Raw genomic sequence first — 27351 nt, forward strand, 5'->3', positions numbered from 1 at the left:
TTATCGAGATATTTTGAATATTTATCAAATCCACCACATATTTGTATATGGCTAAGTACGATTATGAAGACATGGTAATAATATGAAAATTTATTTGTGATTTACATTTTTAGGTATATTTTGAACCATATTAAAAAAGAAGTAATATCTCGATAAAAAGTGCCTTCTCGAAAAAATACAAAGAGGCAAAAAAGTTTTAAAAACACTGTGTTTAACTAATGGCATCGCAATAAAAGTTTAATTGGAACATACACAAACATTTGGGGGGTTTAAAGGAACAAAACCCCCATAAAATTTTTATGGAAACACATTAAAAAAGAAGCCGCAACTCGATAAAAACTGCCTTATCGAAAAAATAATAAGAGGCAAAAAAGTTTTAGAAATATTGAATTTAACTAATGGTACCACAATAATAATTTAATTGGAACGTACACAAAAGTTTGGGGGGGTTTAAGGGAACCAAACCCCCGTAAAATTTTTATGGAGTACACAAATTTCACTATAATTATTTTCTAAGATTTTCCTCCCATAAGAATGCCACATGTCCATTTTTAATAAAAAATATCTAATAGTTTTCGATATATTCGAAAAAATCGATTTTCATTTTGTAACTTCAAAGGGCTGTAACTTTTTTTATGTGCATATTTGTACTAAGGTAAATTAGGTTCATTCGAACTATTTTTGGTCTCAGAATATGTGATTTAATTTATGACCTGTATTTTCGTTACACCCTGTATATGCATCATTTTTTAAATACCTATAACATTATTATTTTATAACTTTTCCAAAACCTTTATTTCTTTACAAACAATCTCGTGATATACCTACAATATTTTATTCGTATTAAATACTATTCAGTACGTGAATTTTTGTCATTTTTAGCTATTAAATGATCTATTTTAGCTGAAATACTATTACCAAATGTACTGGTGGATGAGGATGCGCAAGTGTGCAGGCTAATAAAAAGAGGAGGAATAACAAGTAGGCCAAATGCCAAAATCTAGACAGACGATCTAACTAACCTCACTTTTATAAATAACAATACAAAAATAAAAACAAACTGAAGATTCTGAAAAAGAACGAAATTCTGAATAAATTAGAGGGCATTATTAATTGTATGATTGATATGAATGAAAAAGAAATTGATACCTGCTCACTAAACAGCAACGACAGTGATACTACCATTATAGACTACAGTATTACAAAAGATAAAGTAAAGAACATATACGATTTATCTGAATTCGAGGAATGCGAACCTCATGAAAGACGATCGCCTAGTACCTCACCATTCCAAGATGAATATGTTCCTGAAATTGCAGAGTACACTTGCACAAGCCAAAATGTTCTACGAACCGAAAAACTATCACCTAGTACCTCACCTTTCCATGATGAATCTCATCCTCAAATTGCAGCATACACTTATACAAGCCGAAATGTTCAAGAAACAATTATATTATCTAGTGATGATGAGTCTGAATATAACAAAATTAATGCTGAGATAATCCTTAAACATAAAAATAGCACTGACTTAGCATTAGAAAAAGATAATACAATTTTTGAAATGCAAAATTTTGATCTTATAGAAAACGGTGATAATCAAGAAACACACACAGATAGGTAATATTTTTGTACTTACTGTATTTTTTATTATGAAGCATTCATGTGTCATCGACGGGTTTTTGACAAAACATCTTAAGGGACAAAAGGCAAATTATACAGGAGAGGACTTTTCTCCTGTAAATACGTAATTTATTGAAAATCAAGATCAAACGTGGATTATTTATATGTTTTTTGTTATAGAATTGGTTTCCGACCTTCGAATAGAAAAAAAAATCATTAATTTTTAAATTATATAACATAAGATATTTTATCAGATATTTTTTCTTAAAGCGATGGCGGTTAAGATACATAAGCGATATTTTGTCAGTAAAGAATAATATATTTAGAGATAATTATTTTAACTTAACTAACAATTCAAATACAAGTAAACTCAAAATAATCTCAAAATTTAAATGAAAATAAACAAGAATTAAATGTCTAGGTCATCATCTGCATCAGTTTCAGCTAAAGCATCAGGTACAACATCGCTACATGTCATTTTTTGTTGATTTTCATCCCAATATCGAGCTTGAATAACCTTTTTTTGCACCAGCCTCATGAGGTCTGTTAATTTTTTTGTAGAAAGTGGTAATGGGGTTGGGTAAAGGAGACTGTCACCTTTCGGCAAAACTTTGTTGGATCTTCGGCCTAAAATTATTTAGGTAAGTCATGACAAATATTTTCAAAAGCAAACATCAAACCTTTCTGAGATCGACGTGAATTGGATGAGATCGCTAAAGTGAATTGGGTGGCAGTATCGGAATATGAATACTTTCCCTTTATCTCCTCCTCTCCTTTTTGCAATGATGCTACCTGCAATTTACTGATAAAAAATGTTTGACATTCTTCAGTAGATGTTGGTAAAAAAATTTCTGCTTCAGTCTTCCAGTCTACGAAATCATTAAGCTTCATAGTAATTGTTTCAAATGGCTTGGAGTGAACTCTTGCATTAGAAATTAGTGTTTCCCATTCAGAAGGTGCCCAAATTTTAATTTAGAAATTAAATTTTCTATTGTAGCATGCAGAGTCTACTGGCATGTAAGCATGGCCTAAGGTATGGTAAGTATCTCTAAGTATGGTAAGGTTTCGGTCTTCAGTTGTATTCGGAACAAAACAATAATCTTACAGGCCCGACCAGCTATCTTAAATGACTGAAATTATTTTACAACCGAAATACAGATTTTACAATCGAAATACAAACAAATTATTGTGGCAAAACACGTTTCTATAAACAGAGAAATAACATAACGCCCAACCGGCTATTTTAAATGACTGGCACTTACGATTATTAATCAGTCAATCTATGTTTCTTAAGATATTTTTGGGTAAAAATTCACTGCAGTAAAAAAACTGGCGCTTAAGATTGAAAGGAAACAAAGAAATTGGCAATGGATACTTAAATCTCACATACAATATTTTGTAGGAATGTGCAAATAAGTTTAACTAATCGTATACACCAAAAATCCTGTTTTTGTCGCTTAAGATGTTTTGTCAAAAACCCGTCGAATATCAGAATTATCTGACTTTGGTAATCACCATTGTGAAGTCTTCTCAATATTCTGCAACATGGAATAATTTTATCCTGCATCTGATATCTGACTCTATTCATGAACGTTTTTTAACCAAGAGACTTGTTCCTGCCTAAACTTCTATGGCCTTCTATTTTGACTTTTAAGATCAGTTGTAGTATTCTATATCAGTTTGATTCCAGTACAGATTTTTATGATTACCTTTGTCATCTATTTCTATTTTTTTAACAGCTGCATTAATTTCACATGGTGTACTCTGTACTTTATTGAATGCTTTTTCAAAGTCCACGAAGCATGTAAATACATCTTTTTACTAATAGGATATTCAACATAAAAAGTGCCTACCTAGTTCCCATAGCATTTCTAAAACCAAATTCGGTATCTTCGAGATCTTCTTCATATTTGTTTCTAACGCCCCTATTAATAGTCTATAGACTCTAGACGGTGTCAATGCTTGAGACCAACCTTGAATCAAATTTGTTTTTAATTCAAGATCATATTCAAGCATTGATGCCGTCTTGACTATTAATATAGGCATAATTCTGTTGTGAAGTATTCTTAGGAAAATTTAAGAGTGTAAGACTATGAAGCATGTAAGAATCTTATTTAGTGAAGAATAGCTTTTATTTTATATATAATAATTGTACTAAATATATACTGTAGCCAAAAGAAAAAGAGAGGTCCAAGGAAGAAAAACACTGAAAATGACAACGATGGTCCTACAAAAGAGCCATCATCGCCAAAGCAAAAGAAAAAGAAACTATCAGAAAAAGAGATTAATCTAAAAAAGGTTCAAAAAACCATTCAAAAGCATAGTCGAGACCCAGAAAAATCCATAGAGGTAATATTTTATATGATTATACCAGCCCAGTTGCATATGAATTGGATCAAAACCAATATGCAACATAATTTTATTTTTCTGGATTAGAATCTATTTAACCCTTATAAATTAAATGGATATCATTAAGCTTACTTGATAGTATGTGGTTTTGTCAATTAACACGTTTGGTGCCCATGACGACAGTGTGCCATCACGAGAGTACCGACAACACACAAGTGTTGGCGGTAGTATTGCGTTACTAAATCAACCATTTAAGTACATGGTACCAGCCAAGTAGCCAACCAACTGGAAAAACAAAGCAAGGAACAGAACAGAATGGCAGAAAATCCTAGAACAAGCCAAGACCCAAAAAGGGGTTGTCGAGCTACTGATGATGATGACCAGCCAAGTAGCGTTTGTTCAAGATGGGCACCAAACGTGTCAATCAACAATATCTAATACTTTTATTAATTACAATAATTATAAAATAAACAAAAAGGAAAAGTAATATCTAGTGCCAATTAATTGGACATACTCGTATTGGATAATCGTTAAATAAATTCTAATTCAGAAAAATAAAATCGTGTTACACATTAGTTATGGTTTGTTTCATCTCAAACATTCAATTTTCATATCCGATATTAAACAATCTTTTTATCACCCCGTACTTATATTACACCAACGCAATTTGATATTGTATAATTACATGTGACTGGGCTCATATGTTTAATATTATTAAAATAATCTGTTTTGTCCCATTTCTTAAGGAACTAACACTGAACATAGATCAATCAATTCTTAATAACATAGAATATGGAGAAAGTATCAAAACTTATTTAGAAGACAAAGGTATTCCGTATGTAGAGAAACCTTCTTCGCAAGATTTGATATCTTGGACAAGAAAAGTTGAAAAAATAGAAGATGAGGTTAGTTATTTTACCAAATTTGTATTACCCATAATAAAAACTTGTTTGTTTTTCAGGAAATAATTGAATTTGAGAGCCAAGAGGGACACTATATGAAAATTGTAACACCTGCACAATTCGGGAACTTAATTCCAATTATAACAAGTCTTAAGTCCTCTACAAACTTTGATCATCTCACGATTCTTGTTTATGGCATTGGCAAGCCTACAGATAAACAGGAATTGGAGATTCTGGAAGCAGAGATGTTCTTCCCGACATTTTGGAATTTTGTACGAACCAAGGAAGCTGTAGCTTCATTTATTTACATGGCTACCAAAGCAGTTTCGTATTATCCTTATAAGTAAGTTAAAATATGTAGCATCTAGGTACCATACATATTATTATACAGAGTGGGCCAAATAAAAGTGTCCACCTCGATATTCGGCAGTATTTATTAGATTTTAAGAAAATGACGAAAGAGGTCGATTTTTGACCTAAGGGGGACACATTTTTACGGTACATACATCTGTCATTTGTTAACCATCTCCCTTCCACATCCCCCACCCCTTATTTTTAAATAGGGAATACGGGTTGTGTGAAAGGTTATTCAATTCTCTATTCAGTAATATAAACATTAACATAATTATTTATACAGGGTGTCCAAGAAAAAATTTTTAAATTAAATTAATTGACACAAAAAGAAGAATGTATGTAATTTATTTAATTTAAAATACATTCTACTGCTGTCACAAAACAGAAAAAAATGTTTTTTGATAAATAAACATTGCTTTTTGCTTAATTTCAATGTTCAATCTACCACCCATCTGCCTCTTGGTAGGTTGAATATTGAATTTAAGCAGCAAACAATGTTTATTTATCAAATAAACATTTTTTTTCTGTTTTCTGTCAGCAGTAGAATGTATTTTGAGTTAAATAAATTACATACATTCTTCTTTTTGTGTCAATTAATTTAATTTTAAATAATTTTTCTTGGACACCCTGTACAAATAATTACACCAATGTTAATATTACTGAATAGAGAATTGAATAACCTTTCAAATGAGCTAGCACACGATCCCTATTCCCTATTTAAAAATAAGGGGTGGGGGATATGGAAGGGAGAGGGTTGACAAATGACAGATGTATGCACCGTAAAAATGTTTCCCCCTTAGATCAAAAATCGACCTGTTTCGTTATTTTCTTAAAATATAATAAATACTGCCAAATATCGAGGTGGATACTTTTATTTGGCCTACTCTGTATATGAAGAGTACAGGGGAAAAACAAGGAATGTCACATTTTATACATATTGAGATATACGCCAATTTAATTCTTATGATAAGGTATGTGCAGGTAATAACGCCAGCTTGATAATATCGCCAACTCGTGATTTCTCAGAAAGGACGTTTGCTAAATAATAAATGGCAATATGGATATGTTCCTCATAGTACTAAATCACGTGATCATGTTTGCGATGACCTTAGATTCGCCAGCGGTGTTTATGACAGTTGAGTATCAGTGTTCGGTGTAGAAGGAGTACCGTTTATAATTTTACATCTTTTGTGTTTATTAGATTGGAGCGGCGTTATTGATGAGTAATATTATTTGATTTCAGTGATTTGTACTTCGTTTCCTAAGGAATAAAAAGAAGCATTCAGATTTTTTAGATAGTTTTGCTTATCTTCGAAAACCAAATTACAAACAATTTATGTGCATGTCGGTAATATCGCCAAGTCCAATAGATGGTAATAACGCCTTGGCGTTACCAACCCTTCTTGGAGTTTTGGTTGCCTTGGCAACTTTCTCCAGATACGTCGAAGGTTGGAAAAATTAAAAAGCGCTCTGCCGTAGAGTCATCGACAAGCAACAGTGATTCTGATGATGTAGAGTTAAGTGAGATGGAAACATCAGATGAAGAAAAACATGACACTTCATTTTCAGATATGCTAACCACTCCAGATTATGGTACAAAAAAGTTATTGTTCTTAAATACTTACTTATTGTTATTTTTCAGCAAATATATCATTTTGAAGTATATTGTTCAATTGTTAGACCGTATTGCATTCGAAATAATAGGTTGGCGATATTGCCAACAAGGGTTGGAAATATCGCCAAAGATGACTTTTTTTTGAAATTGTCCAGTGAATGTGTAAAAATACCCAAATTATTTTTTTAGTGGATTCTACGTAATTTCAAGTAGTTCATTGAACAGCTCAAGTTGTGACATCGTTTTTAATATGACCCACTATCCAACAAAAAAATTCTAAACCTTAGCTTGGCGATATTACCTTCAGATACCTTATATAAAAACTACTTAGGAGATTCTTAGCAGAATTCTAGCAGTTCTAATTATACAGGGTGTTTCAAAAAAAGGTAACCCCGTCTCTAGGGTAGGTAAAAAACTGAAAAATAATTGGGGTTTGCTTAGTAAAAAATTTTTGTAACGCCACCCGTTTTCAAGATACAGGGCGTTGAAAAAAAAATTTTACGCAATTTTGAAAATTGAAACAAGGTTTAAAAACTCTAATTATTGTTGATTTATCGTCATAATAATCAATAAATGTCAGATTTCCATGGCACACTTGGAGAAAATAGAGGTATACCTATTAGAACTTTACTATCAGCATTACTACCAGCATCAATTATTACTTCATAATTTTCAAATCAAAATATTCCGAAAACGGTACACAGTATTGAGTTTTACCAAGAGTACCTTTTTCGTGTAAAATTGAATGATGTTTAAGTTTACTTGAAATTTTGATTAATAATTATACTCTTAAAAAAGTTATATTGACTAATCCTTAGTACGATCCGTGTAACTAGCGCCCTCTATGAGAATCAGATATAAAAACAAATTCATGGGATGTATCAGCTTCCAAAACATATTCCTATAAAATTTCATTACAATGTTGCCAGTAGTTTCGGCAAAATCGTAAAAAATGCGTAATTTTTTTTTCTTCAACGCCCTGTATCTTGAAAACGGATGGCGTTACAAAAATTTTTTACTAAGCAAACCCCAATTATTTTTCAGTTTTTTACCTACCCTAGAGACGGGGTTACCTTTTTTTGAATCACCCTGTATAATCTTAATATAACCTTAATCTTTATTAACTTTATTAATTTAATAATGCACCAAAAAATTTCTTACATTCCATATTTTTGTTCAGTGGCGTGCGGACAATCCTAGTGATGTTAGAAGAGAATATTCTCGACTAGAAAATTCTCTCGAGAATATTCTCGGCAAAAATTTTCTATATTTTCAAAAACCGAAACAAAAATAAAAACTAGATACGGGTCAAATTATTATAATTTAAAAAATATGTAGGTATGTATATTGTTTTTCCCAGTCCCATGAACCTCTAGGAAGGGTGTTTACAGTGTCAATATTTTTATTGTTTTGGTGCATTATTAACGTGCAAATATTTAGAATGGTGTTCATTTAAGCAGAGAAGAACAAGTTGAGGAAACTGAGTTTGTAGATAATTTAGCAACTTTAAAATATGATGATGAGTCGGCTGAAATAATGGCAGATTTGGCACTTTATCGGTCTAAGGAGGGATTTTTTGGAAAACCATACGTTGTAAAATCAATTGAAAAACTGGACCCAATCATATGGTGAAAAGGTACATGTTTCGGAACAAAATTAACTAAAATAGCAGTTGATATATTAAGCATGCCTTCATCCAGTGCAGCGATTGAAAGAAGTTTCAGTACTTATGGTTTTTTATCCACTCCTCTAAAAGAAACCGGCTCACTGCTGAACGGGCTCGAAAGGTAACTTTTATTGCCCACCATTTAAAATTGTTAGACGTAGACCAAGCTGAGCTGACCACTCGTGAAAAACAAAATCCCACAACTTCTCATCAGTACATTGAAATTCAGAATGTAGGTGACTAGGACAAGCTAATGATAGAAATAGATTCTGAATCTGAGGCCTCATCGTTTATCATACCACATCGATTATTTGTTGTTGAGAAGAAAATTAAACTTTTTTATCAACGAAATTTTGTGTTTTCTGTTGTTTTTGTTTTTTTTATATATACAAATTACACTGTTGTTTCGTCTCATAATTTTGTATATAAGATCATGATTTTTAATACCCTATTTTCCATCTTCAACAATATTCTTAGCGCGTCATGGGGTACATTCTCAGAAAATTCTCCATATCGAGAATATTCTCCGATTTTTCATTCTCGAGAATTTTCCAACACTACACAATCCTGGTTCTTCGCCTGGATACAAATTCTTAAAAAATTTATATAGACTGATATTTCTGGTTATTGTTCTAAATCGATAGTCTAGTCAATAGTACCGTTTTTGCTACCACATGGCGAGAAAAGCCAAAATACATGAAAAATTGACATTCTTTGTTTTTCCCCTGTACTCTTCATATGAAATAAAAATAAACTGTTTCATTTTGATTCAAATCGGGTCTCTTGCCATCCCCTGACACGCGTTTCTAGGTTTACCCGTTATCAAAGAGGCTTTACAAAAAGACTGATTAGAACCAAAATGCACCGACTGGTCAGTATAAATATTAAAATATTTATACAGAGACTCATTTCAACTATATATGAGTTAATTCTATTATACTCTAGGGCAGAAAAGGAGGAGAAAGATAGACAACAAAATGAATACTTCAACGATGTCAACAAAGATGTGGTAAAAGTAGACAAAAACGGCAATGGATTGAACAGATTGTGGCGTCAAATGTTGACGAAATTTCCATTAGCTAGATTGGAGACAGCCGAGGCAATCACTACAGTGTATCCCACAATGTCATCGCTATGTCAGGTAATTCTTCTTCTTTTTAAAGCGCCTATCCGTTCCGGATGTTGGCGATCATCATGGCTATCTTGACTTTGACTTTTTTTACAGCAGCACGGAACAGTTCAGTGGTAGTCGTGTCATACCACTTTCGTAAATTTTGAAGCCAGGAAATGCGTCTTCTTCCCGGTCCTCTTTTACCATTTACCTTGCCTTGGAGAATCAGTTGGAGAAGGCCGTAACGTTCTTGATTTCACATTACATGTCCTAGATATTCTAATTTTTTTGTTTTGATGGTTATGAGAATTTCACACTCTTTTCCCATTCTACGCAGGACTTCCACATTAGTAATTCGGTCAACCCAGGATATGCGTAAGTTGCGCCTATAACACCACATTTCGAAAGCTTCGAGCCGATTCATAGATGCAACAGTTAGTGTCCATGCTTCGATTCCGTAGAGCAGAACTGATATGTAGCATTTCAACAGACGGTATTTTGTTTTTAATGATATGTCTCGACTGTTGAAAATGGGTCTCATTCTAACGTATGCTGCTTTCGCTTTTATTATTCGCTGTTTAATTTCTGTCGAGTGGTCCCATTGGCTGTTTAAATTCGTGCCCAGATATGTATATTGCTCAACTATTTCGATATTCTGTTGGTTGATTGTAAGTTGAGCGTTTAGTATTGGTTTTTTACTAATTGTCGTAAATTTGGTCTTCTTTATGTTTAGATCTAGTCCGTATCTGTTGCTGACTTCTGTTATACGATTTGTTAATATCTGTAAATCATTCAGATTATCGGCAAAAACTATGGTGTCATCTGCATATCTAATGTTATTCAACCATTCACCATTCATTAATACTCCCTTCGCACAACCGTCTAAAGCTTCCTTAAATACCCACTCAGAGTAAATATTGGGTATTATTTCAGGTGACCACTTCTTTCAACCATGTCAGAAGTTTTCAGTTCATCATTTGCATCTTTATTGTTAGTTTTTTATTATATGCAGCTATTTTTCTACTAATCTGGTAAAAATCCACAAAATTCATGCTTATTTCTATTTATGTTATCATATTGTAACGATTTTAAATCGTTATATTAATACATTATTCTAGAGCCTCAAAGTTCTAAGAGACATTGGCTTGGACGGCAGAGACGTTCACATAATAGGGAACTTGCATAACATTTTAAATTCGAAAAAAATGGTATAAATCACAACAGAACATAATTTAGAACCTGTAGCAAAAATAAAAAAGGTTTGTTTGTCTTTCGTTTGGCCCCTAAAGACGACTAAAAATTCAACTTATACCAGCCACCCCAAAACGCGCCGTGACGTCACGGGGTTGTATGTTTACATTCTACACCAATTGTATATGCTTTTTCTCATGAGGATCTTTCAGTGCGTCACAGTTTTTCGATTTCTTTCTAACGCATTAAATTGTATGTGACAGAAAAAACGCACGTCGGTGATTACATTTCGTCGGTGACATTTATAACATTTATTCTAGTTGTCAATAGATGGCGCCATAATCGAAAATAAAATAATTTGCGAATTATATAATATATCTACGAAAATAATCTGAACAATTTATAAGACTATTAGTCTAGGGCGCATCTGTTTTGAGATGGACGTTGAGAGGTGACTCAAATTTTTTTGCAGAAATTGCTTTAAAATAACTCAAATAATAATATTTAAGTTATCCTCCCACTCAAAAAGGTCCGGAACATTGTTTAAATAATCAAAATGTCAAAATATGAAGGAAAAATTCGATTTTTTTATTGGTTTTTTGATTATAACTTTAAAACTATTCATTTCTGAGAAAAGTTGTACTGACATAAAAGTTGCATAATTAAATTTTCTACAATATAGAACTGGTTAAAAATTTAAACAATAGTCACCCTTGTTGCAAAATAGCAATAATTGCGAAAAAAACCATACAAAAACAAGTATTCGCATTTTACGTTTTTCAACCATTTATGCGACACTTAGGACCTTCATGTTTTACCCAGAAAAACTTTATGATATAGTAAAACAACACTGTAAATTTCATTAAGATCGGTTTAACAGATTTTGCAAAATAAATTTTGCAATCCAGCTTTCGCAAAAAAAAATCATTTTTTTAAAATGTTGCAGGACTGAAAATAAAGCAGATAGCAAGTTGAATTTTTTTTTTGCTTATAGAAGTGTACTGTACCCTTCATTTGCAATTTGCAAAATTAAAATCGATTAATTACCACGGCGCCATGAAATTTTTTAAATAAAAGTTAATTTTGGTGCTACGCGCAGGACAGCGGTGTTCGATTCACACAAGTTGATTTCCACCAAAATTTCTTCCAATCTTTATTTAATATATTATTTTCTTACTCTATATTTTGTTGTATTTTAATACTTTACACAAAAATCAAACAAATTTTATTATTGTTTGTGAAATATTGTTTAAACAATTGCATATGTTTAAATATAATAAACTTTTATTCTCTAAATTAAAATATATGAACAAAGAAAGTTTTTGCTAAAAAAAGTGTTATTTCAAAGGATAGAGTATGTGTTTTTATTTTGCAATCATCAAAGTATCAATCATTATCAAAGGTCAATGGAATGCCCAATCAGAGCAAACTATCCGCAGTCCTGCGCGTAGCACCAATAATTAATGTTTATTTAAAAAAATCCTGACGCCGTGGTTGTTAATCGATTTTAATTTTGCAAATTGCAAATGAAAGGTACAGTACACTTCTATACTCAAAAAAAATTCAACTTGCTATCTGCTTTATTTTCAGTCTTATAACATTTTGAAAAAACGAATTTTTTTGCGAAAGCTGTATTGCAAAATTTATTTTGCACAATCTATTAAACCGATCTTAATGAAATTTACAGTGTTATTTTACTGTATCATAAAGTTTTTCTGGGTGAAATATGAAGATCCTAAGTGTACCATAAATGGTTGAAAAACGTAAAATGTGAATACTTGTTTTTGTATGGTTTTTTCGCAATTATTGCTATTTTGCAACAAGGGTGACTATTTTTTAAATTATTAACCAATTCTATATTGTAGGAAATTTATTTACGCAACTTTTATGTCAGTACAAATTTTCTCGAAAATAAATACTTTTAAAGTTATAATCAAAAATCCAAGAAAAAAATCGAATTTTTCCTTTATTTTTTGACATTTTGATTATTTAAACAATGTTCCGGACCTTTTTGAGAGGAAGGATAACTCAAATATTATTATTTGAGTTATTTTTAAGCAATTTCTGCCAAAAAAATTTAAGTCACCTCTTAACGTCCAAATGTACTAATATTTTTACAGATGCGCCCTGGTCTATATACAAATCAAAGAAAATACCATTTTATAAATGCAATAAACACAATTGATTTGATTTTATGCCAAATTGCAAATAAAATGTGACAACTGTCAGATTTAACCAAAATGTCATGTCACTAAAATGTATATTATCACGGACTTACCTTTTTTTCTATCATTTGTGACGCACTGAAAAATGCTCATGAAAAGAAGCATATATAATTTTAAATTAGATATTATAAACGTCAGTAGAAAATACAGTTATGTGACATTACAAATGTTTTTGATCGTTTGAACTATTCATAGAAAATGTGTACTTTTACAAAATGGTTTTATTTTCAATAGTAAACCTTCTTTCCTTTCCTTCAAAAACTGTATCAAACTGCAATCTCAACAAAAAACTGGTATATTTTATTACAATGACATACGATAAATGTCATTAGAATATAAATATTTTTCCTTTATTCCCCGACGACGATCTGGCTAAATACCCAAGTAGGTGGAGGCCAATAAACTAAAGAAGAAGAAGACGAATATACGTAAATATAACCATAAATTGAACCACATAGTTAAACTCTGTGACGTCACGGGTCGTTTGAACTATTTAAGATAAAGAAGACTTTAAATTTGTACTTCTAAGTTATTATGAGTTTTTGAAGCGTGAAATTTTGGAAATCTCATTTTTATACAAAACTGAACATTATTATCTAATAAAAAAAATATGCAAGTTCCCTATTGCAAATTTATATTTTAATCAAACATCAGTTTTAGTAGACGGCTTGAAATCGCAGGCTCTTAATATTAAAAGAGGAGTACGGCAGAGATGTCTCTTGTCGTCCCTGATTTTCAGCGTTTACTCCGAAAGAATTTTCAGAGATGCACTTTCTAAAAAAAAAAGAAGGAATAGTTGTGAACGGTAAAGTCATCAATAAATTTGCGATATGTGGATGACACAGTACTCCTAGTTCCTACTCAAGAAGATCTGCAAACACTACTTGATAGTGTCGTTAAGAGCTGTAAGGAAGCAGATCAGGATTTGAACATACGGAAAACTAAAATACTTGTAATAAGTAAACAGAATATAAAATCCCCTATATATATATATATATATTTATATAACACCAAACTTGAGCATGTGGATCAAATTGTTTACCTTGGATATCAGTTAAATTGTAACACAGAGAGTCACGGTAAAATTAGATCCAGGATAGAGCAGGCCGGAGCCGCTTTTAGTTTAACCCTTAAACGCCCAAGGGTGGGTAAAAAATGTCCACCTAATGCGTAATCCCTTGTAACATATTTATTACGTGTTTAAAAATTTTCAAAAAATTATTTATTGTTAAAAAGACTTTATTTATTATCGAATGTTAATTTGGTCCTACCGATATTTTTGAAAATAAAAGTAGCATCTTGAGTTAAATATGGGTGGGCATAAAAAGTACACCCTTGGTAAAACTTGTTACTAAAGGTTTCTATATAATTTCTCGTTGGTAGGAAGATAATCCATATAATTATCGACGTATAATTCCATAATCTACATAATTATCCGCCAATGAGGAGGTTGAAAGGAAGAATATGGAGAAAACCGACAAATCTGACTTACTGGCTTTTACTAGTATGTTAATTTTGATGTACTTTGTAATTTTGTTGTAAGGTTTGTAAATTGTTTATATTAATATTTTAGACAATGCTGTGTTTATGAAGCATAAGATTCTTAAGTTTAATCCATTTCCAACAACTCTCAATAAATATATTAGCTATGTTCGAGGTGGACATTTTTTACCCACCCTTGGGCGTACATGGAACTTAAAAAAGGTTGGGCGTTTAAGGGTTAAGAGGGATCTAGTGTTTCCAAAGTGTTATGTAACAGACCTAAAATTGGCATTAACGATTTGCCTACTTCGCTGCTACGTGTCCTCGGTCTTACTTTATGGTCTCTAGTCTTGGACTGTGAAAAAAATCGATCTAAATCGCCTTGAGGCCTTCGAAATGTGGTGATCTAGAAGAATTTTAAAAGTTTCTTGGGTGGAGAAGATTTGAAACTCCACAATACGAACATCTCAGGAAGCCTACTGAGATTATAAAAAGCATCAAGGAGAGAAAGCTAGACTAAACGAGGAACCAGAAACTCTAGACCCGCAAGAAAAGTGGGAAAGCATAAAAGAAGCAGTTTTAAACACCAGTAAAGAAACATTAATTAAAGGTAATAGAAAACAAAAAGCAAAAGAATGGTATGATGAGGAATGTCAAAAAATAGCAGAAGAAATTAGAAAAATAAGAATAAAAAACTTAACAAATAATAGTGACATTAGCACATAAGAATATAGAGAATTGAGGAGAATATGAAGAGAACATGCAGAAATAAAAAAAGAAAATACAACGAGAATAAACTCAAACTGATAGAAGAAAAATTCCAAAAAAAGGAAATAGGATCCTTTTACCATGAAACAAGAAAAATAGAAAGAGGATACCAGAAACATAACCCATATATGAAAAATGATGAAGAAAAATTAATAAATAAACCAGTGGAAATAATGAGAAATTGGTAAACTTACTTTACACAACTGCTAAACAAAAATCAAGAAGAAAGGGAAATAAGCCAAGTAATTGAAGACGACCACAGCAATAGAAACACCTACTAAGGAAGAAATAGAAAATGAAATAAGGGGACCAGAAAACAATAAAAGTCCAGGAATATCAGAAATATCGGCGGAAATGATAAAAGCAGGAGGAAAAACACTACACAAAGAGATACATAACCTGATAAAAAGCATATGGGAAACAGAAAGAATGCTAGGAGAATGGGCCAGAGTAAGGATATGCCCCATACATAAAAAAGGTGACAAAATGAGATGTGAAAATTATAGAGGTATCGCGTTGCTAGAAGTCGTTTACAAAATCTTGACAAACATCATAAGAAAAAAGCTAAATCCATACACGGAAAAGATATTGGGCGAATATCAGGCAGGATTCAGAAGCAATAGGTCGACGACAGACCAAATATTTGCGTTAAAAGAAATCCAGACTACGTGCTACGAACATAAAATAGCAGTATACGTCCTGTTCGTCGACTTTAAGCAGGCCTACGGTACGGTAAAGCGGCAATAGATGTATGAACTAATGAAAGAGATTGGTCTACCAAGTAAAATCGTCAGGATGGTAAAGATGACTATGGATAACATCACAAACGAAATAGCATGCAAGGGGCATAAATCAAATAGTTTTGAAACAAAGGAAGGATTAAGACAAGGAGACCCACTATCAATGACTCTTTTTAACGTAATACTGGAAGGAATAATTAGAAAAAGTAAAATAAACACACAGGAAACGATTTATAAAAACGGCCACCAATGTATTGCATTCGCAGATGATCTAACATTATTATCGACAAGTAAGAAAGAGCTAACAAAATTAATGAGCAATATAATAAAACAAGCCAAAATTTTTGGTCTTCTCATAAATAAGGAAAAGACAAAATACATGATAATGGGAGAAACAGATAAAGAAAAAGAAGACAATTTCACATTGGAGATAGAAGGAGAAAATGTATGCGCATTTATGGGCCATTCCACGAACATACGCCTGTTTTGGATTACTTCGACAACGAATATTTTACTGTGCAACATAAGAAGTACGAAAGTAAATGGCGCTAATAATTATTCCAATAACCAACAATGTAATTTGCAATCTACTTTCGTTCTTCTTATTTTGCACAGTAAAATATTCGTTGTCGAAGTAATCCAAAACAGGCGTTTGTACGTGGAATGGCCCATAAAAGAGTTTCAGAATTTACATAAGGCCTAGGCCCTAGGCCTGTTGAGCTTAATAAATAATAATAATGAGAGGTCTCAAAAATAGATTGCTACAAAATATTATGCAAGGGAAAATAGCAGACAAACGCAGTTCAGGGACGAAGAAGAACTTCATTGTTGAATAACTTGCGAGATTGGTATGGTGTTGATACAAGCATGTTATTTAGGGTGGCAGTGAATAAAATTAAGATAGCTATCATGGTAACCAATGTCCTTTCAGAACATTGGTTACCATGAAGAAAAGTATCTATACCATCTCTAAAATTTGCTCTAATTTTATCCAATATTTTCTTTCTCATTACGTATCAAGTTTTGTATTGAAGTTTTCCAGTACTGACTACCAGATAATATCTCGGTTTGTATTATTTTTGTTATTACCAGTCTTGTTTTGATGACTGTCAGTCTTTCCTTCGTCGTCCCCACTGTGTTCATCACGTTCTTCATATATTTCTTCCTCATTATCATTATACTTTGCTTCTGATGAACTAACTTCAAAGTCTGAATCCCTTGAATTGTTACTAGAGGCATATGAATTCGATTCTAGTGGTTCTATATTTGATATGTTCGTTATAGTCAACAATTATTGTATATTTCTGTGTTTTTCACTGTTTGCTACAGAAAATAATATTGGGATTAGTTTGTACTATTCAAAAATACCTGTGGGACATAATATATATGTCCCGAAATTTAATTTTAGATAAAAATTGTAAGTAATCCTAAGGTAATACATTAATACAACAAAATTATATCCCAATATCTTAATTATCAACGATAATTCTATGTTAACTTACCTCATTATTTTTGAAAATATAATGCCGTAAATAATATAATTTTAAACACCCCCGCTCTCACTTTCAACGGGATATAACAGATAACACATGACATACAGATTAATCATACAGTGCAGTGGAATAAGTGTTACCCCCCCCCCCTGTTAGCTTGTTTATTTTAAGAATATAAGCAAAACGCTCGGACAGGTCGATTTTTAAAATAATCATAGTATATTATAGCATTAATGTTTCGAACATTACGCGATCCCTCTTCAGGTGACAGGCACAACTTTGATTTTTTTAAATGGGAAAGTACATCATGTGACACCTCATTTAAAAGCTTTTGAAATACTGATTACAAAAATGTATAATAATTTAATCCTGTTTAAGGGCGTAGGCGCAAAATTTCGTTCGAAATATTTTTAAACACATTTATTTTTTTTCAAATCCTGAGAAAACTAATGAATATTTTTGAAAAATTTAAACGCAGAATGAAAGACTACATGATTACCGAAACTGAAAGTCCCTTAGAATAAACAAAAAGTTTCTTTTGAATGAGATATTTGAAATTAAAAATCAGACTCAATTTTCTCTTTTTTTTACCCCTGACTTATTATTAAAATAATGATTATAGAAGTTCTCAGGGACGTTTGACCCTCGATAATATTGTAATATTTTATTCTGCGTTTAAATTTTTCAAAAATACTTATGAGTTTTCTCAGGATTAGAAAAAAATAAATGCGTTTAAAAATAACTCAAAACAAATTTTGCGCCTACCACCTTAAAAAGGATTAAAGTATTATACATTTTTGTAATCAGTATGTCAAAAGCTTTTAAATGAGGTGTCACATGATGTACTTTCCCATTTAAAAAAATCAAAGTTGTGCCTGTCACCTGAAGAGGGATAGCGAAAAGTTCGAAACATTGATGCTATAATATACTATGATTAGTTTAAAAATCGACCTGTCCGAGCATTTTGCTTATACAGTAGAACCCCAATTATCCGTGCTCCTCGGGACCGGCCGTTGGCACGTATAATAATTGAAAAGCACGGATAATCCGAACATCTATTTCTTATTATAATACGTATGTACGTATATCCATACATATATACCTACCATAAAAAGACATCAGAACAAATAAATCTTTCATTATGAGTCTCCCTCTCCGCGTATAGAGTTTCCGTCGTGTGATTTACCGTGACGCTATTTTGATAAAACCTCAAAAATGCAATTTAAGTAATACAAAATCATAGCACGGATAATCGCACAAGGATAATCGGGGTTCTACTGTATTCTTAAAATAAGCAAGTTAACAGGGGGGGGGGGGTAACACTTATTCCACCGCACTGTATAATATACTAACCTAAACTCATCCACGTCTATGTTCAGAAAGTACCATTACATATATAGTTTTCACTTTATTATAGCTTAAAATTAACCCAGTGAAACACATTGATTACTGAGTTAGACATTTATGCTCCAGTGGTCCCGAAAGAGTTAAATGATAATTTGATTGGATTTTTTAGGCTTATGAGACTAGCACTGAGCCCGGTGAAGTTTTAGTGCAAGATTTACCTATCAGGAGAGCCCAAGGTCCACTAGCATCAGTAAGAAAATTGGGTCCAGAATTTAGCAAAAAGTGCCATAATTTTTTTATGTCCGAGAGCAATAGATTGTTATGAATGAAAATATGTAATTTGATAAATATAAAATTGATTTTAATTTTGTTGTTTTATTTCTTTGTTACTGGTGCTGACTACAAAAGAATAGGAACGCCACATACGAATTGAGTTGATGACTTAAATGAAAAGTCATGATCATCATCATGTAACCTCTTCCGTCCACTGCTGGACATGTCTCTCCCATTTTTCGCCACTCTCCATGGTTCTGTGCTACGCCAGTCAATGGGAGCAAGAACAGGATATTACCTCCGAATTCTATCCTACTACATGGATTTTAATGAAATTTTGGAAATAGCCTCTACTTATCTCCTAATTCAACGTCTACCCTATGCCGATGTGCGCTTTTATCTTGGGGGTGGATAATTTCTTGGTTAAAAAACCCACGCAAGTGGCTGGAGAACCTAATTTTAAGCAACAACTGTGCTATACTTTTTGAAGTTATACTTCTTTACCGGCGATAGAGGGTGATTTTTTTATATGTTAAAACCTATCAGCCCGGCGCATGCGCATTATAACTTTGTTCTGATTGCAGCTGTGGTTTGGAGGTAAAGGTAAACAAATGTATAATATATTAGTTTTATTGTTGTGAGGACAGAAACAAAAAAGTTTATAATATTGTAGTGACTTTTAAATAGTTTTTAAAAGCAACAGGTACGTAATAATTGTTAATGTATCATGGGTATAAACCTACCTATTTGATCTGCCAAAATACATAGTATGTAATACTTTTATTTATATAATTTGATTACCATCAAAATTTCTATCAATATTCACCTAATATATTGGTTTTTTGCTCTATGTTTTGTTGTATTTTTTCAATTCTAAATCATTTCAATTCAAAATTAAAATAATTTGATCAATTTTCAAAATATCACAAGTTTAATCCGTTTAGTTAGTCGATCTTCGTAAATAATGACACATAGTGTCCGTGGCTAAGCGGAGAAGGCGAGTGAATTCCAATACCAACCGCTCTTATCAGCGCTGGTTCGAGTCCCAATAGAAACTTACTTTTTTGTTTTTTTTTAATACATTTTATGATTGTAAGTATAATTATATAATTGTATTTTCAGAAAATACGTATTTAGTTAAAAAAATTTTCGACAATTAATTTTCAGACATCATTTGTGGCTTGTTTAATGTGTTTGTGTGTGTTTTATTCTTTTATTATTTTAATTTTTGGCACTGTTCTAATAAAAATGTTTGAGAAGTAGTAAGTATAAATTAGTTTAATATTTAAACAAAATATAAATAAAAAGTATATTAATTTCGTTTAAATCATATAATAGAAGTATAACTTCTTACGTGCGTACAAATTACACACACATTCTTTTTTTTTAACTCAACAGTTTTTGAGTTATTCGTGGTTGAAAATACGGTTGATTTTAGGTGTATAATGCTACCAGTACCTTTTGTAGTGCTTGATAAGGCCTTTAAAATAAGCAATATTAAAGGTCGATTACGTTCAAACTAAGCGAGATATGCTGCAAAAAATATTGATGACTAATATATTTTAAGAAAAAATGATCAAGTTTATTTGATCCCTCGTCCACCCAGAATATCAATGCATCACTTTACTTCTACAATACCTTTTATTATAGTGTTATTTCTTTGTTCAAAAAGTTTGACGGGTTTAAAATAAATGGTCTTTTTGAAAAAAATAAGATCAATTTATAGAGCGCATTTTTAAATTTTCTTAAAAATTTTCCTTTTTCTAAATGTAACTTGAAATACAATATACAATAATGAAAAACAAAAACAAATTTTTTACCTAATAAAACCCTACATTTTTGTGTGTTATCTTTTTTTCGTATCTCTTATCATTTTCGAGTTACCTACATGGAGAAAAAGGAAGATTTTTAAGACAATTTAAAAATGCGCTCTATAATTTGATCTAATTTTTTCAAAAGCCATTCATTTTAAACCCGTGCAACTTTTTGAACATAGAAATAACACTGTAATAAAAAGTTTTGTAGAAGGAAAACGATGCATTTAAATTCTGATGGATGAGGGGTTAAATATACTTCTCATTTTTTTTTAAATACATTAGTCATCAGTTTTTTTGCAGCATATCTCGCTTAGTTTGGATGTAATCGACATTTAATATTGCTCATTTTAAAGGTCCTTCGAAGATATACAAAAGGTATTGGTAGCATTATTCACATAAAATCGACCGTTACTCTTTTATTTCAAGTTGAAATCACAGATTTCAGCATGCACCAAAAAACAAACTCTTCTTACCTACCATACCTCTTTTTGTATTATAACTAGAAGATTTGTGAAGGACCGAATCTCTTTGTTTTTTTATAAGCTACAAAAATATTCAGTAGTAATTGCACAAAAGCTCTAAAATTATCGAATTTTTCCCGAGTGACACTTTGACAGTTTTAATTTCACGACCCGAAGGGGAGTGAAATTATGTCAAAGTGTCACGAGGGCAAAAATTCGATAATAATTTTAGAGATCGAGTGCAATTTGTTGCGATTATTTCATGAATAAAACTGTTCAAAACCAAAATTTTATTGTAAAGTACAAATTAGTACAATTAAACACACAGTTGTTATAAACATTTGACGGTTGAAAGTCGTCAGTTTTATAATTTTTAAAACACTAATTGTCATTAATGTCACTGAATGTATTTTTTCGTATCAACGAAGGGCGTAATATACTTGACGGGATATTATCAAAAATTATCAGTTTAATTTTTATTTCTGTAGCTTTCTATTGGCCAGAATCTCCTATGAATGAAATAATCTTTATAATTTTTTTCATTAGATGCATAGTTTATAAGATATTCGCAAAAAACCGTCTGAAAAGGTGTCATTTTTCAATGAAAACGGCAAATTTTCAACCACGAATAAGTAAAAAAGTATTGCGTTGTCAAAAAAATATATACAGTGCGGTGGAATAAGTGTTGCCCCCCCCCCCCGTTAACTTGTTTATTTTAAGAATATACGCAAAACGCTCTGACAGGTCGATTTTTAAACTAATCATAGTATATCATAGCATCAACGTTTCGAACTTTACGCGATCCCTCTTCAGGTGACAGGCATAACTTTGATTTTTTTAAACGGTAAAGTACATCATGTGACACCTCATTCAACAGCTTTTAAAATACTGATTTCAAAAATGTATATTACTTTAATCCTTTTTGAGATCGCAGGCCCAAAATTTCGGTCGAACTCTTTTTAAACGCATTAATTTTTTTCGAATTCTGAGAAAACTAATAAGTATTTTTGAAAAATTTAAACGCAGAATGAAAGATTAGATTATTACCGAGGGCTGACAGTCCCTTAGAATAAACAAAAAGTTTCTTTTGAATGATATATTTGAAATTAAATATCACACTAAATTTTCTCTTTTTTCCACCACTGTGACTTATTAAAATAAACATTATAGGAGTTCTCAGGGACTTTGGACCATCGAGAATACTGTAATATTTCATTCGGCGTTTAATTTTTTCAAAAATATTTATTAGTTTTTTCAGGATTCGAAAAAAATGATTGCATTTAGAAAGAATTCGACCGAAATTTTGCGCCTACGCTCATAAACAGGATTAAAGCATTATACATTTTTGAACTCAGTATTTTAAGAGCTTTTAAATGAGGTGTCACATGATGTACTTTCCCATTTAAAAAAATCAAAGTTATGGCTGTCACCTGAAGAGGGATCGCGTAAAGTTCGAAACGTTGATGCCATAATATACTATGGTTAGTTTAAAAATCGACCTGTCCGAGCGTTTTGCTTACATTCTTAAAATAAACAAGTTAACAGGGGGGGGCAACACTTATTCCACCGCACTGTAGAACAGTTTTTGCTTAGAATTGGGTTCTCTAGCTACTTCCGTGGTTATTTTAACCAAAAAATTTTCCACGCCCGAGAAGGGGTGGGAACCATCCCCTAGATAAAAGAGCCACATCAACGTAGGGTAGACTTTGTTTCTTGAGCTCTTCTGTACTTACTGTGAAAATATGAAGTAAATCGATGTAGTAGGATGGAATTCGGAGCCAAATAACCTCATTGACTGCCCTATGCGTCTTGCTGCCATTTCTTGTACATTCGTTTAATGTCGTCCGTAGATCCAGCATCTTGGTGGTCGTCCTCTACTGCGTGCAGACAAAATGATAAACATCAACAAATCCCACACAAGTCTGCTCAAAATTGGCAGGTACTTGATATATTGATTGACGAAATAAATAAAAGAATTGTGACGTGAAGAACAATGCATTAATAATACAATTAATGCACAAACAAGTTCTTTATTCATGTCACACTTATAAAAGTTTCAAGAAGAATATCACCCTTACCCCCTCTATCCATTTTTATGCAAAATATTGTTACTGTCATTTCTTGTGTGTTTTATTTATATTTTATGCCGAGAGAGAAACGTGAAAGTGTGACTTTTCTTATTAATTTATTTGACAACTTCTTAAAACAATATACTAATCGTAAAAACTAAACTATATATGGTTTCCCACAACAACGTATCATATCTAGTGTATATACTAGATTCTAGTGTCCCAACATTCTCCGGACCCAGGAATCAGGCGGCAGTGAATCTATGTGGAGTCTTCAATGTTCTTCCATACCTTGACCTTTTTCTGTCTTATCTTGTTCTGTTGATTCTTCTTTGGCTTCTCTTAAATTTTCTTGAATATCATTGACAGGTAGTTCTTCAACTCTATATAGTCGTAGACATGGACGAACCAATACACCATTTTTTGTCTTTACTTTTGCGACCCTTTAGATGCCATCTTGCCCAGAATATACTTCAATGATTTTTCCCATGGGCCAGTTTATTCGTTTGACGTTGTCGGAACCAACCATTACTACATCACCAATCTTCACAGAATCTCCTCTTTTTTGACCATAGTTTATTAATTCCACAAGGTATTCTTTCCTAAATCTGTCGCGTAACATTTGCCTTAAATTTTGAATATGACGAAACCTACCTTTAAAAAATTCTGAATCCACGATGTCTAAATCAACAACCTCATCGGAATTCCCCTGTAATGGCTTTAAAAAACTTGATGGGGTTAAAACCTCAAACTCATCGACTTCAGAAACATAGGTAAGTGGTCTTTGATTTATCACCGTGCCTCACTCTTTCTACAGGGGTTTGGTTGATATAGAGTTGACCTTCTGTTATCTTTTTCTTGCTGACGATCATAAACTTTGTCTTCCTTACGTTTATATTGAGTCCATATTGTTGACTGTAATACGTGATTTTGTCCATGAGGACTTGTAGGTCTTCTAGGTTGTCCGCAAATACTATGATGTCATCTGCATACCTGATACTATTTAGCCGGTACCCTTTTAGTAGAATACCTTTTTCAGTTTCGTGCAAAGCTTCGATAAATATTCTTTCAGAGTAAAGATTGATAATTAGGAGGGGCAATATGCAGCCTTGCCTCACTCCACGCATGATTTTGACATATTCGGTGAGTTCACCGTCAACTCTGAGGTTTGCAGTCTGATTCCAGTAAAGGTTTCTAATTATTTTCAGATCTTGGTTGTTAATTCCTGCTTCTTTTAGTATTTGCATCACCTTGGCGTGTTGTACTCGATCAAGCGCCTTCTCGTAATCAACCAGACATGTGTATACGTCGCAATTTACGTCTCTGCATCTCTGGAATAAGACTTGTATTGAAAACAAAGCCTCTCTCGTACCAACAGCATTTATGAACCCGAACTGGTTGGGCGAAATTTGACTTTCACATAGCTTGTAAATTCTCGTATGGATTACCTTTAGGAACAATTTTAGGAGATGACTCATCAGGCTTATCGTACGATATTCTTCGCACTTTTTGTCTCCTCGTTTTTTGGAAGTGCAATAAACTCAGACTTCAGCCATTCTGTTGGTATTTGTCCAGAGTTGTATATGTTGTTGAATATCCCTGTGATTATTGTTATCGATTCGTTGTACATCAGTTTGAGTAGTTCTGCTTGTATATTATCGGGACCTGCTGAAATATTCTTGGTTCATCATTTACCTCTTCTTCTAGCTCAAAGGTGTTATCTCTTTGGTCTTCAAATAGTTTTTTTAGATATTCTTTCCACGTTCTAATTTTACTCTGTTTATCTAAGAATTTTTTAGTTTTTTAAATTTTAGTGTTTTAATATTTAGTTTCCCGAACGTAACATCCTTGTAGGATTCTACTTGAGGATGGTGTATTGGTGGTTTCTGAGTCAATAATTCTATTATAAAATTAATCTTTAGCAGCATTAAATTTTATTTCGGACAGTATTAATAAAAATGTATTATACAAATCACTGTCAACTCAGAACTGTCGCGCGACGACACACTTCACCACTGCTCTCGTAGGAGATTGAGGAGACACAGACAGGCGACAGTGGCTGGTCGCTGGTCTCGGTCGCCGGCTGCAGAACTACCCTGATCTAATTGCATTGAGAGCAGTCGTGGTGAGACCACAATCGGCCTCGCCTATCTGTCGCTTGTCGCGGTCTCCTGTCTCAGTCGCTTGGTGCGGAAATCTACCTTTAGAGTGAATCCACAATCAATACCATATCATTGGCGTATCTGATGTCGTTGATACTTACACCATTCACCTAGACTCCATCCTTGGCATTCTCCAGTGCCTTTTTAAACAAAAACTCGGAGTAAAGATTAAATAGCAGGGGTGACAAAACACATCCTTGTCTAACTCCCCTCCTAATTTCTACTTCAATGGAAGTGGAACCTTCGATCCTGACTAGCATTTTGGTCCCAGTACAAGTTTTTTAGTAATTTGATGTATTTGCCATCTAAACGGACTTCTTACAAACGTTCTAATAGTAGGTCGTGTCTTCCTATTCTTCAAGTGACGTCTCCTAATCGGAGGTTGGATATCATCATCACTATCTTCACTCTATCTACCGCTGCTCTAAAGAGTTCTATAGAACTGCATTTAAACCAGTCCCTTAAATTCTTCAACCATGACACTCTCCTTCTTCCTATACTCCTTCCGCCTCTTATCTTTCCCTGTATTATCAGTCTTAGCATTTCATATCGCGGTCTCCTCATTACGTGTCCCAGATATTGTAACTTTCTTATTTTTATTGTGTTTATTATTTCGCATTCTTTACCCATTTCTCGCAATACTTCCGTGTTCGTTTTCTTCTGTGTCCATGCTATTCTAAGCATCCTTCTGTAACACCACATTTCAAATGACTGTAGCTTATTTATGTGTTCTTGATTTAATGTCCATATTGTAGTATCGAGAACACGTAGCATCTCAAAGCTCTTACTCTCAGTTCTAAGCTAAGGTCTTTGTTGCAGAGAACTGTTTTCATTTTTACAAACGCATTTCTTGCTATTTCTATCCTGGTCCTTATTTCTGTTGTTTGATCATTTTTCTCTGAAATCCAGGTTCCTAGGTATTTGTATTTATCAACCCTTTCTATCGGTACATTTCCCAAATGTATGCTTGTTTGTATGTTTCTTTTCTTAGTTATTATCATGTATTTGGTCTTTTTTATATTCATTTTTAGACCATATTCTTCACAGAAATTGTTTGTTTTGTTTAGTAGTAGTTGGAGTTGTTCAGCAGAGCTTGCTATAATCACGGTGTCATCTGCATATCTTATGTTGTTAATAGATCTTCCGTTAATTATTATTCCTTCACTTTGAGATAGCAATGCTTCTTCAAAAATGGCTTCACTATATGCATTAAAGAGTAATGGAGACATAATACATCCCTGCCAAACTCCTCTCCTGATTTCAATTTCTGGACTGGGTTCGTTATCTATTATAATTTGTGCTCTTTGATTCCAGTAAAGGTTTGTTATTATTCGTTAAGTCCCTTTTGTCTTTAGAATTTGGACTAATTTTTCATGTCTTACTTTGTCAACAGCTTTCTCAAAATCAACGTAGCAAACATGCACATCCACATTCATGTCCATGCATCTTTGAGCTAACATATTAAAAGCAAATAACGCCTCTCTGGTTCCTAGTCCGTTTCTGAACCCAAACTGACTATCATTTATTCCTTCTTCTAGTTTTTTATTTATACGACCATGTATTATTTGCAAGAATAATTTGAGAATGTGACTTATTAATGATATTGTTCTGTATTCACTGCAATCTTTAGCGTTTGTATTTTTAGGGATAGCATAAAAGGTTGAGAGTAACCACTGTTTTGGTATGTTTCCCGTTTTGTACACTGT

The 27351-nt window shown here is 32.6% G+C and overlaps 1 protein-coding gene across 1 annotated transcript; it reads left to right on the forward strand.

Moving 5' to 3' along the window:
• The first annotated feature begins 1000 nt into the window (after window positions 1-1000).
• LOC114328345 (uncharacterized) lies at window positions 1001-19228 on the forward strand. The gene is made up of 6 exons (XM_028277175.2): window positions 1001-1617; window positions 3792-3969; window positions 4716-4874; window positions 4931-5214; window positions 9452-9647; window positions 19033-19228. Exons 1-6 carry the CDS (start codon window positions 1118-1120, stop codon window positions 19186-19188), a joined length of 1473 nt encoding a protein of 490 aa, XP_028132976.1. The 5' UTR covers window positions 1001-1117; the 3' UTR covers window positions 19189-19228.
• Window positions 19229-27351: the final 8123 nt, after the last annotated feature.

Source organism: Diabrotica virgifera, chromosome 1 (genome assembly GCF_917563875.1).
Source record: "Diabrotica virgifera virgifera chromosome 1, PGI_DIABVI_V3a".
NCBI lineage: Eukaryota > Metazoa > Arthropoda > Insecta > Coleoptera > Chrysomelidae > Diabrotica > Diabrotica virgifera.

Excerpts from the sequence above, each read along its gene's own strand:
- LOC114328345 (XM_028277175.2), top strand. The coding sequence starts at position 1,118 with ATGATTGATATGAATGAAAAAGAAATTGATACCTGCTCACTAAACAGC. Across the intron at positions 3,970-4,715 it reads ACCCAGAAAAATCCATAGAG|GAACTAACACTGAACATAGA; the intron begins GTAATATTTTAT and ends CCATTTCTTAAG. Across the intron at positions 9,648-19,032 it reads CAATGTCATCGCTATGTCAG|GCTTATGAGACTAGCACTGA; the intron begins GTAATTCTTCTT and ends TGGATTTTTTAG.